This window comes from Amia ocellicauda, chromosome 2, assembly GCF_036373705.1.
Source record: "Amia ocellicauda isolate fAmiCal2 chromosome 2, fAmiCal2.hap1, whole genome shotgun sequence".
In the NCBI taxonomy this organism is placed as follows: Eukaryota; Metazoa; Chordata; class Actinopteri; order Amiiformes; family Amiidae; genus Amia; species Amia ocellicauda.
Window position 1 is genome coordinate 18,822,498 of NC_089851.1, and position 13,289 is coordinate 18,835,786.

Here is a 13,289-nt window from a genome sequence, read left to right on the forward strand (position 1 = left end):
CAACCCATATTGCTACAGAGTGGAACACTGTACTACTCAGTACGATCTGTTACTTTTATTTTTCATCGTTTTTTATTATGCAATTTCATTTAACAAGTCAACTTTGTTTACTTTTCCTTTTTCTTTCTCTTCAGGGCAATGACCAAGTGACAGCTTGCACTTTATCCATGTACAAGCTGCCATATAGTATGCAAAAGTAATCAACACAAGTGAAAGGTCAGTTCCACATCAAATAGAAAATAAATCAAGAAATCGTAACTAAATGGTACAGCTGCTTTAGAATTTTGCTTGTTGAATATTATGATAATCTACAATGTGTTAATAATGAGATTTAATAGTTTCAGTACACATCAGAGAACCCTGTCACTCACTCTTTTACACAAATAAATAATACTTTATTGGAATACTAATACTTTAATGGAATACATTTTTCATTAATATTTTTCTAGTTGCCCATGTTTGTTGCACCTGAATTATTACACCACCCTAGTATATTAAAATAAAATCATCATGGGGCACACTGACATAAACATATTAATACATTGTAGTTTGTATATTTTCAAATTATTTTACTACTTTCAAACCCATAAAAAAGTCTACTTAAAAATTCACTGTTAACAGTACATCTTAAACTAGGATCTTTTATTATCTGTAATGGATGCAGTTGCTTTGCAGCTGCAATCACTGATTCAATTTACATTTCCACTATATCAAATAAATGCAATTAGTCCTCACATTTTTAGACCCTAAGGGGCCTAAACAAGCTAATTCTATGTTAGTTATATCCCACAGTGAGTCTGACAATGCACTTTTAGGATTAAATCTGAAAATTAACAACAGAAAACACTAGATAACAAATTGAAGTGATATCCATGCTTATGAGAAACACTTATCTTTATCAGTAGTATTTTCATATATATCAATAAACAATCATGCAAAGCAAACATAACTTTTTTCATTGATTATTTCAGTTCAAATTTGTATGGACATAAGCATTGTTTTTTTTTTTTTTTTTTTTTTTAGTATTTACCCAGGATAGTCGAGGATAGTCCAACTGAGATGGCACATCTCTTTTCCCATGTGGTCCTGTGTGTTTCATGTTTTGTTGCATCTGGGTGGGGCTGTCAGGCACTCGGAACTGAAGTGAAATGTAAGGTGAATGGATCAACTAACAATGTTAAAAGCAGAATGGTCTGCTTTCCACCAGACCAGAGGTCAGTTAATAATTGACAACATCAGGCAACACAGAAGAAAACTAACAATTTTAAAAATATATTAGTATACAGTATTCATATAGGATACAGCTGAACAGAAATAATATAGTGTTCCCAGTGGTGTTATGAATGTGCTTATAGTTTTATGACTTTCAGCAATATCAGCATATGGTGGGCAAATGGTCAGTTCTGAAGGACACCTGTGCCTATTCTTTGATAAATATAATGCAGCTTGATCGGTTGCAGATGGTTTGCTTTAGAGAAACCATAAGTAAACCAATGTTGACATAATGAACAGGTGTTTTGTATCACTTTTTTGCTGAGTAATTAGTACTCAGTATTAGCTTCACAAAATCAATATAAAATCATGAACATAGATGAAATCCACCATCTTGTTAATGTTTAACTGATTGTGAATGTTTCTTTGGTCTGCCTTGCTTCATAGTGTGACTTTCAAGAGAAGCCTGTATTTTAAAATTGAAGCCCTTTGTTTTCATTCTTCACCTGGGTTGATAATTTGAATTTATGGAGAAACTCTATCCTCTAGATTGGACTGCCTGTTTTAGTTCCTCTCAATTCCTAATAAAATCCATATTTGATTTTTTAATTTAAGATCAATGTGAGTACATACTCTTTTTGGATTTATTGCAAAAGGCACCAATGCACTGCACACATATATTTCATAGGCCATGCTTGCCTAAATAGTTTTCAGTTTGAAATACAGCACACATGAAATAGTAAAATTATCCTATGCTAGGATTATGTAAAGGCAAACTTGATTTTTCCCTTTTACAGAAATTAACATTTGCTTTTCATTAAGTCTTTCCCAAGCTGTAAAATAATATGTAAGCATGTAATGTGTATAAAACCTTTGCAGGGGGAGTACATTAAAAAAAATGTTAAAAAGAACACCAGACTAAACTGTTTATGCTGAACCATATAAAAATGTCTCTGGTATGCACCATACAGCTATAGAGCAATGAAAATCTTGGGATTTAGTTTCACTATTGCAAAATGAGCAGTCTTTATTCTTCAGTTTTCAACATTAACCACACATGCCAAGAGCACAGAAAATCTGTATATTTTGTTTCTAAATTTTTGAAATTATTATGAAGGGTGGACGTATCCCCTGTTCAGTGATCTACTCAGATTACAGCTCTGTAAAAGGAAAATAACACATTAAGATGTATATATGACTTTCCAAACCAATGTACTGAAATTGACAGGGGAAAAAATACACTGGTTTAGTATGTAATAGAAAATTATAATGTATTCAGTTTTTCATGAACATATTTTATCATGTAACACTTCATTTTCTTTGCAGTAAAATTGTACAACAAAACGCAGCCTTAAATTGTTTTCCCTTTTTTGATTTAATTACTGTAATTCTCCCTACAGGAAAAAGTGCATAAAACACATAACATAAAACTACCAAACTAATGTATGGTTGAAAGGTTAGGCAAAACTATATTAAATTTAAGTATATAAACATTCTTTACTGTTACTTTATTTTTTATTTTTTATCAAATAAATCCTGCATGCTTGAGACTCACTATCTTGGCCCAGCAGCAGCTAGTAAATTTGACATGACCTCCATCTGAAATGAGACTTACTGTCCAGATTAGTTGCATCTAGGGTCACTTGTGGTAACATAACTTTTTCACTTCTCACTTCTATAACCCCCAATGTCATCTCCAATAAAATGACATAGACAATTATCAGGTGAGACATCCCAGCCCCCAGCGATAAGAATCATTAATAACATGAACCTGTGTGAAACTGCCTTTCTAAAGGTAACACAAATTGTCTGGGAGGAGCAGACCGGCAAAGCAGCTGCTGCTTTCCTTGTGTAGAAAAAACAAAACCAAAAAACTGTTGCATCTTTCAGCAACCCGCCAACCACTGTGCTTTATCAGCTACATCTCATTAACTTGAAACTGGTCTTAAATGCTTTGTTTATAAATTATAATTACTCCTGATTATGGCAGCTACTGATAGCGCCACTAATTTGCAATGCATCCCTTTAAATTTGTTTAATTACAACTTGAAACAAGGCAGAGAAGATTAATTAACCCACCTGGCTTGCTGGCACGAAGTCCTGGCTTGGCTCTGTCATGCTCATGTACATGTTTTCGCTGTCAAACTGAAAACAAAAATAATAAAATTCAGAAATGATCAAACAAAAAAGACAGAGAAACAGAACTAAAAAGCAGAATAGCAGAGCAAATAGTGCTGCCGTTTCCAATGAGCTTTGTGGAAAGTCATTGTCTTTCTTTTGTGCAAGTTGTCTTTGATGTGCTTGTTCCCATCCTTATTGACCCTGGATGTCAGTGATTTGGGGTAATTAGTGCACTAGTGATTATAACAGACAGGGAAGAAATGAGTGGTTTCCTTTCATCTGCAATCTGTTATGAAACAAAATGGATCACTCCATGCAGTATGTATACATATTGCTACTAGCCCTAAAGAGTTGCTAAATTAATTGCCCTGGTTGTGACAAAGAAAGAGAACATGATAAGGCAGAAAGATCTAAAATATTTTTTATAGCGCCACATCAGATTTGGGAGTGTCAGAAGCCATGGAAACCTCAATTAAACATTAGGGACCATCACATGCAAGGCACTATAGGTAGGGCTAAATTGCTGCCCAATTTAGATGCTCAAAGTTGAGGCAAAATATTATTTTTGTTACCATACAATTACAGCACTAGCTGCACTAGTACTATACCACTAGCTATGACTGGTTTACAGTACAATCATCAAGGCAAGGGCAGTGCAAAAAATTCTGCAAATTATAATCAGTTCTGAACGCATGGTGAAAGACAGGGATCAGACATCGGTTTGAAGGATGTGGACGGTAGAGAAATCTCATAAGGGCCAGGACCAAATCAAACGTATTGCATCACAAATGCTTTTCCAGTACCAAACAAAAATAAATATCTGCGAATTAACCTGATATCTAAGCAAAGCCCTTCTTGTTTTAAAAAACAGCAATTTTGCAGGTTCTGCTTTCTGGAATGGGGAAGGTGAGTGGTTCCACATCACCTTACCAAATCGCACAAACATCATGGATAAAATCAACTGGCAAGTCTCTCTTGAATCTGCTTTTACAGTCAATTTAGAAGTCAGAAACTATTGTAGATTGAGGAAAAAATAATAAAAACAAAGACATTCTGCACTGCCTAAGGCCTGGCCCTGGCTCTTCTATATTCTAGTCAAGGCACAGTGCAAGGATTTTCTGTGACAAACATGTAAAATAACATAAAGCATCCCTCCCTCATTGTCCTCACTAAACCATAAAGCTCAAATTAATGTGTTTAGTTTAAATGTAATCATTCCTTTTGTTTACAGTTTTAAGCCTGAACGTCTCTTCCTTGTAGCCTATGCAAAACAACAATATGGGGAACGCACATGTTAAAGAGTGATGCATGTATTCGAAATCTTCTCCACTACAGAATTGTCCACAGTACTGTAAATGAAAAGGTACTGTAATCAAAGCTTACATTATTTTATTCATTATTGAATTGAATTATGTTTAATGTGTTTAATTGAACCGTTTTAACTAAGAAAATACATAGTTGATCATTCGGTTTTAGTTAGGGCAATTTTCTAAGCTCATAAATGTGTAATGATTAAGTGCCATAGGGGAGCTTTATATGTCACACACCTGGGAAATTAAACAACACACTCTATCAGTTCTTGTGGTCTTGCAAGGTGAAAAAATTTAGCTGACGAGAAAGAAAAATCCTATTTCACCAGATGGTACCAAGATTTTCAAAGGCCTCCCATTAAAAGCAATGAAAGATGACTGATTAATATCAAAAAAAGAAATCAGTAATGATTTCAATACCACAAGAGGGACATGCCATCAAAGTTCCATTAGAAACCTGTCAGGGTGTGATTGGGGTCTTTTAAAATCCCAAATGAATACAGATCTATTATCTGCACAGAAAGCCAGAGCTGACTGAAACTTAAGAAAGCGCGGAAAACGGGCTGAAGAAAACAGACAAGGGAAGTTCTTTGTGGATCAGTTTTCTTGTGCCTTGAATGTGTTTTTCTTGGTCTGACTAAAGCACCCCACCTTATTATCCTATTATAATAACTCATCACTCTAGCCTTATAACAAATTGAATATCTTCATATCATGACTGTTTAATTGTGACAGTCAATTGGATGGATTGGTCATTTTTAAGTAAGAGTATATTTCATTGTGTTAAAGCTCATTAATCAGATGATCAATATACTGTGCTTACTTTAATGACCACATTGACCTGTAACTTGTATGGGTTTTTTCTCCCTAGAAAGACAACTTACAATGGTGGCCTTTGAAAGTGCTTATTATTTCCTCATGGATATCAATATTAACTGCTCTCATGGCAAAACATCGGAAGTAGACTTCAACATTACTGAGATCTAGCAAAACCTTAATTCTAAGCTGATGAAAATAGGAGCAGAATTCCTTTTCCTGCTTCCTTCTGACTTCAGGCATTTCCTTTGCATCTATTGATTAGAAAATCCATTGGCTGATTACTGTGGCAGCACAAATCTATTCCTACTCCCAAAGCACTCCACTTTATATATAGTCATATATCTAGGTCTGTTAGAATAAGAAATGAAACTACGTTGTTAAGAACCATTTCACTTTATGTCTTTTAATTTATTTAGAGGTAAAAAATAATAATAATAAAACACAAACTAAAACAAAAAAACATGTTTTGGCCCCAATTCTACCCTCAACATGGTAACATACTGCAACTGTACCTGTGATATTTAAAGGTTAACAGTATTAGTACAAACCAATAACCCCTATCCTAAATGTCACACATATGCAATTACAAAATCAACACATTGTCTACAATGCTTGAAAGTGTATCATCTCTGTGAAGTTGATCTAAAGAATTTGAAGAAAAACATAACTGAATCTAGGATAAATGTAAAGAATCAGCACACATTACAGCCTTTGGTTAGGGGTAGGTTCAGTAAGTAAAAAAAAATGCAAATTAACTATTTTAAGTTAGTTATTTACTCACATGAACAAATTCTAATCACAAACATGTGCACATACACAAAAATAAAAATATGACAAATTATTAATGCCAGTAATGCAAATTCTGGTAAACTCATTTCTAGTTCTACTTTTTGGAAGGAAATTAATGATTCTGAGCACAAAAGGGTCACACTGAATATTGGCATATATTAATGGAAAATGGAAGTGTCAGGCAGGAATGACATGCATTGAAATGACAACACTCAACAATGTTTTGAAAGCACATAAAACACAGATAGCCTTTGTTCTTTCTTCAAAACACAAGTGGCATTTAACCACAGAGCTACCCAACAGCTTCACACTGGGAGATGTTAACTTTTAATCATTAATATCTACTCTAGAGGCAAAGCTACCTATTATAGTCATGTTTATCTAATACTTTGTGAAACCCTTCACTTCTTTGTATTCTTTTAAGATGGTTACAGCATACAAGGGACTCTTCTGTGGAAAATGTCTGTTTCTGAATCTTGTGTTCATCAAGAGTATTGATCACTCCTGTCTATAAAATCCAGCTAGCTAAATAATGGAATTTATCTGGTCATTAACATGTATCTGTTATGTCCTTAAGAAGCTGATACAACTTAGCAATTATAGATTGAGAAGACAAGAAAGACAGGAAAACATTTAAAAAAGGAAATTAACTTAATTACACTATCTACTTCTCATTTTATATTTAAATAGAGTAGCATAACTTTAAAGTTCTTGTTTTCACATTCTTCAAGCCACATACATTTACTTTCTTTACAATGCAGACAAATTAGAAAACAATCTATATTTAGGCTTAATTATCGGCCTACAGCATGGAAGCAGTGTTTTTTCTAAAAACAAAATACTCAGCTGTGTAATAAAGTACATAAAAAGTAATTATATAGTTGAAATAAAATTTACTTTTTTTGTCATTACATCCCGAAGAATATCTTAAATAGTGGTGTGATAAATAATTTTAAGTTACAGTTGACAGTGCTACTTTTAGTATAATAAGTGTGTGTGTGTGTGTGTATACACACTTTTACAAATCCAAAAACTGATTAACACATTGAACATTTACAACAAACAATATAAACCAAAACAGTAAAATCCCCCCCCATACTACAGACAATACAACAAGAGATGCTAACAATTAAACAATCGAAATCTTCCCATCCCCACCCCTCCTACATCACACAACACATTAACACACCACATCAGCTCAAACTTGTCCAAATCCTGCATTTCTCCACAGAATTGAAAGTCAGATAGCACTAGCATTTTAAAAATATGCACAAGATCCTGATTTAAAAAAAACATTGATCCTATTCTTTCTAAAATAGCAAACGTGGCCTGTCCAATTGGTCAGCTGAATACTATACTAACACATAGTCTTCACCAAAGCAAACAGTGGCCTCTGTCTTGCACAGTACAGAAAGCAGTGAAACACTGGGAACAAAAAGTAGAATTGTGTGTAACCCCAGGCTTAATAATGGACCCAAAAGAGTTGGGATGCACTGCAGATTTGGGTTGTACAGTATTCACCAAACTCATTCAAACTCCTTCACCCTCTCTCCAGTGTGTGTCAGGTAACTACTGGAGCTGCTGCTGGTGACAAACCTTCACGCAGTCCCTGTACACCTGTTTCCCCTCAACAGTAGGTAAAGAAAACTAATGTACATGCTGAACCTTGAGTAACCGCCCTGGTACCTCAGTGTGGGAAACCATATAAACGTAATTTCTAGGAAACAAATTCAGTCTAGGAAACCATATAAATGTAATTTCTCAAAGTCTCTGCAGTCAATCTTGAATAAGCTCCAGGCCTTCAGGAGACTTCTGTCATATGGAGGCACCTCCAGTCTATCCAGGTCTATCAGAAACATACGTTTACCCATCCTCAATTTCCCCCACCTGTTGTAGGAAGCCCAGAGCAAGCTGTGCCCAGGGGTAGTTCAGCAGCCTCTGTAGTGCCTTTAGATGAGACCCTGCCCACCTTCTGCCAAAGGCACATACACTCTGTTGGATCCAGTGTAGCCCATCCCCCAAATATTCCAACAAAATGGACTGGATCCATTTAATTAAGACCACTGGAGGTTCCATAAGACTGTGCCATAATCTTGAGGCAACCAGATTATCCAAGTGCCCTGCCCCTGTGATATCTGAGGAAGTAGACACTGCCATTGCTGTAACCTGGATTTAAACATCTCCACCAGCCCTTCACAATTATACTGTGTTGTCACATCACCCAAATAGACACCCAGGTACTGGCATCGCCCCCTGTGCCACTGCAGTCTGTCCCTTGCAGTCCCCCACTAGAACCGCATTGTTTTGGGCCCAGTTGATTTTTGCACTGGAGAACCTCTCAAACTTTCTCTGACAGGCCTCCAACTACGAGTACTGCTATGTCATCTGCATGAGCAATAACCTTAAAAAACTGATTCAGACACTAGGGAAAAGTCACTCCTGTCAGCACTCTCTGTAGTTCATTCACAAGGGGTTCTGTAGCCAAAGAGTACAGCATACCAGAGAGAGCACCTTGCCAAATACCCCTCTGTACAGAAAATGGAGCACTTAAAATACCATTTATCTTCAGTACCCAAAAAAGTTCACCATAAAGCTGATGGATTTTTTCAATAAAAGCAACACTACCCCCAATGGCTTTGAGGACTCTACACAAATACAGATGATCTACACTATCAAATGCTTTCTCTTAGTCTAATGATAAAAAAGTAATTAAAAATAGACCAGTTGGAATAGATAGACAGAGAAAGATATAGATATATCATAGTGTATTTGAATACATCTTCCACTGCCTATATAGAATTGCACATAAACGTTTCTGCTTCATGAAATATGACCTTGTTCCAGTAGTAGAAATATGTCTGCTGGGATACCAGTCATCACATGACAGCTACTTTGCACCTGAATGGCAGAACGCTTGTAATGTATGTCTGAGGAGAATCAATATTTTTCCATTAAGAATATATTCTGCATCGGTTGAGTTTTCAGATTAATAATCATAAATAAACTGAATGTCCTGTATATAAACTATAATCTTAAGACCTTGAAGACAAAGAGGTAACTCATTTTTATTTCATATACATACATAAATGGAGAATGCTTGAATTAAGTAAATCGTGAAACACGTACAGTGGTCAGAAGTGTGTAAAAACAATAATTGCCAGCATGTTGCTCAACTGAAACAAACTCCCCCAGTGAGCACGTCAGCAGCATTAGGAAGTAGCTTTATCACACTGGTACCAACAGAGCTATTGAATGAGTCTCAGTTAGTTCATCAATAATGCATAAACAACTACCAATTAAGTACAAAGAGGTTGTCCTGTCAGGTTTCTTGTTAACAGATAACAGGCACATTTGCTGAAACATCAACTGCATTCAATGACCAAGAAAATCCAGCAGGAAGAATCAAAGCCAGTACAAAACTAGGTTTGGGTAAAGTATTTAAGGCAAGCTTGGCCCCTGACTTAAATCTTAATTAATGCATCATGCTCATGATTTAGATGATTTTCAGTCTCTGGAAAATAAAGCAACCAGTTCAATATCTGATATGGCATATTGGAACCGTTTGGATACAAGCAAACAAACACCATCAGGGTCAGATCTGCACAAAAAGCTTTCTTTGCTCTCATTTACTTAGATCTGTTTCAGTAGAGATGATTGATTAGTAACTATTTCAAACTGAAATATGGATTAGTCAGGACAATGTAAATAACTGGTTTTATTCACAGGGCCCTAGGATAATGTGTTGAAATGCTACACACAATTTGTGTAAACACATTTTTTAGCTTTTTACGTGGTCTGTATAGGGTACTGTGTTAAAATTAACATAAGATGTGTTGTAAAAAATCACACATTGATGGTTTGCATAAAAGTGTATGCAGTCTTCAAAAATGATTTCCCAACAATACAAATGTGTTTTTAACTATGACTCAAAACAGGACCAGATTTCCTGACCTTATTGCAACCTTTTTCAGATAAGGAGTGCACTCAAGACAGACACGATCAACAAATAACTCTGATTTGGAGTCAAAATTAACATTGGTAGAAGTGATTTTGGAAATTCCACATTCTAATAGTTGAGTAGGTTGAGTACTTGCATAGAAATTAAAGATAGTAAAAAAACTGTGTTGAATTGATTAACGGGTGTTTTTTGACTGTCAAATATGTGCATGCCACTCCATCTTAACTTGTATAAGCTCTTATTAATTATATTAATTGGAGATGCCTAAAATACCAACCCCCTCAATCAATGTTAGAGTACATTTGAAAAAAAAAAGTCTTGTCAGTGTTATTACATTTAAAAATACAAATATAAAAATAATAGAGTTGAGCAGGTTTTTGTTTTATGTTTCCATCACTTTGTAAAAACTATATTCTACCCCAGCTAAAATTAAAAAGTTATTGTAATTTTCAAATGGGCCCCTTTCAAAGGTGTTTTTTTATGCCTTTAGCAGTTTTAGTGTGCCTTTAGGCTGTAATCAATATAAGCCTGCATGATGCATTCGGTCAATATGCTTGGTTGATGTTAAACGCTGTATCACTGAATAGACTCTTCAAAGCCGGCAGGAGTTTGCTACATGATGGAGATGCATGGAGCTGTTGTTAAACTACCTGCCCCTGACAGGCCTAGCTGGGCTGTGTACAGAGATAAAATGAAAACACTCAGCAACAACCTCGGGCTATCTTGGTGTGCACACAGAGCTCCCTCTCGGTGGCTTTGTAGGTTATATAAAACCTGGAGTTTGAAACAGTAAACGGAAAGTGAAAGGCTGGTGAGAGAGGTTTAGAAAACAGCATGCTGCACGGCAAGCACAGAGGTAGCACGTTGAGACATAGTAAATGATTTAGTGATTCACACAGGCACGGTTTGCTTTGTTTCTCACAGTCCAATACCCAATAACAGATTCTAAGAAGCTTTCCTTTTCAAAGACAGAACCACTAAAACTAAAATAAACATTGCTTTAAAAAAGTAATTTGAGCAGACTACACATTTTGTATTTCACGGCTAGTAAAAAACTTGTACTTTCCTCTAGTGATCTACCGTTTAATCTCTCTGTCCATCTACAATCAATCTAGTTACATGTCATCAATATCACATCACTGAAGATAAAGATAATAATTAGTATTCCAGAAATGGAGAGAATGTATTCCAATTGTGAGAGAGAAAGAGAGGCCACAGGTCAGCATAAAGAGGTAATATGGTTTCAACACAAAGGTCTATCTTCCAATTGCCTTTCATACTCTGACAGTTGTGTCTCCCTATCCTGAAGGTTAGCAAACCCACAGGGGCATGAGTGCACTGCCAGCATACTGCAAGCTTAGCTCTACGATACCATCATATTGGAGAGAATCATCTTGAGAAACACAGACAGGACTGGATCTGTGAAAGAGGGGCAAGAGGAGTCACTGCATAAAGGTTTTTTTCTTATTTGAGTCGGTTTCAGATATTTTAGGAGCAGGGGGAGATGGTTAATAGTTTTCATTCTTCTTAACCTGGGCTGCCAAACCATGGATCAGTATAACACAATGACATAATTACTTATTTAGGAACTTGATGGTAGATTTTATCAGAACTACAAATATGCTTCACTCAGCATACAATCACCGTCAGTAAAAGAGTATCAGGTTTGTTCGAATCTTATACTGATTCAACGTTTCTGGTAGTGCTCATATTCACATATTACTACTTCCTGTAGAAACCCCCCCCTCGGCGAACTGCTTTGTATTACCCAGCACTTTCAGTTCTAATCAACAGGATATCTATTTCTGGACAGATGTATTAATCATTCTTAAAGGTCAAACACAAAAAAATAGAAAAATACAATGGGAAAATTGAGTTACGTTATTACGAAGAAAATAATAAACCTGATTCAAATAGATCACTTTCAAATTATTTTCTGAGGGGTGGTGTTGTTAATGTCTTTATGTTATTTATGTATTCAAAATGTTCTGACTTGCAGTTAAGAGGATTGGAGGAGAGGGTGTAAAAATGTATAAACAAATCCTGTACAGTCTGCACATTCCTCGTGTAAACATCTATACCCAATCTGCATTTTAACCCACAGGCACAAATACAGGTGTAACAAATTAATATCAGTATGGACATTGCCCAGATTTACTATCTGTAAATGTGCAAAGTCAGTATAGCAAACAGGTTAGATAAATCACCCCCAGTACCACATTATTAATGCCACTTAACTGCTCAACAAATGCATTCAAACAGGACATAATTAGATGCTGCACAGCGTAACGTTAGTTAAAAAGCATCATTCATATTCTTGCAAAGTTAAAAAGATCAATGGTGATCACTAGAGCTTTTGTTCTTAATTAAGTAAAAACTGAAGTGCATACCGGGCTGCAGCCCAATTAATATCTCTATCAGGAAATCACACTGGAAAGTATTTAAGTTGACTCTAATTAACAAAGCAATTATAATGTAGCTCATTATATGAAAAAAAAGGAATCTAAGGAACTAAAAGTACGATAACTATCTAAAAACTCACAATCCAACCATATCCAGTCTTTGTTCTAAAATACACCAAACAGAGCCAGGCACAGGCGGAGTATAAAGAAAGTTTTGTGTAACTATAATGAGGGGCAACCATTGCCTTTTGAAAGACTTTCACCCACATTACAATGTCATCGTACAACAAGAATTTGTGCATTGTAAATATTGTAAATTATACCCTAAGGGAAATCCAACATATGGACAGTTATAAATGTAAATTGAGAACCAATAGAGTGATTCTAGAGTTAGATTGGCATACATTCCCAGATATCTGACACTGATTCGTATCAAGAGAGTGTGCTAGCTGACACTCAGCATCAGAACACACTTCAAGGTCATTTCAGTTACTGGCACAAAAAGGTCTCAAACAAGATTATAGAAACCAAATGCAAGAGCATAACAGCATCATTAGTGGGTGTTTTCTCTCTGGAATACATGCAATAATATAATAGAGCAAACAATTGAAATCATGTTTTTCACTGAGATGTATTTACTATTTCCATTTCACTGAAAATCTTCCAATGTTTCTTGAT

At 35.5% G+C, this 13,289-nt stretch overlaps 1 protein-coding gene across 2 annotated transcripts in view; it reads right to left on the bottom strand.

Moving 5' to 3' along the window:
- Positions 1 to 13,289, bottom strand: part of tox (thymocyte selection-associated high mobility group box) — a 99,740-nt gene that overhangs the window by 45,068 nt on the left and 41,383 nt on the right. For both annotated transcript variants that reach the window (XM_066720155.1, XM_066720146.1), the window contains exons 2-3: positions 3,292 to 3,357; positions 1,031 to 1,138 (exon numbers count right to left, since the gene is read on the bottom strand). In XM_066720155.1, the coding sequence (XP_066576252.1) occupies positions 1,031 to 1,138; positions 3,292 to 3,357 (174 nt within the window). The remainder of the gene's footprint in view (positions 1 to 1,030; positions 1,139 to 3,291; positions 3,358 to 13,289) is intronic.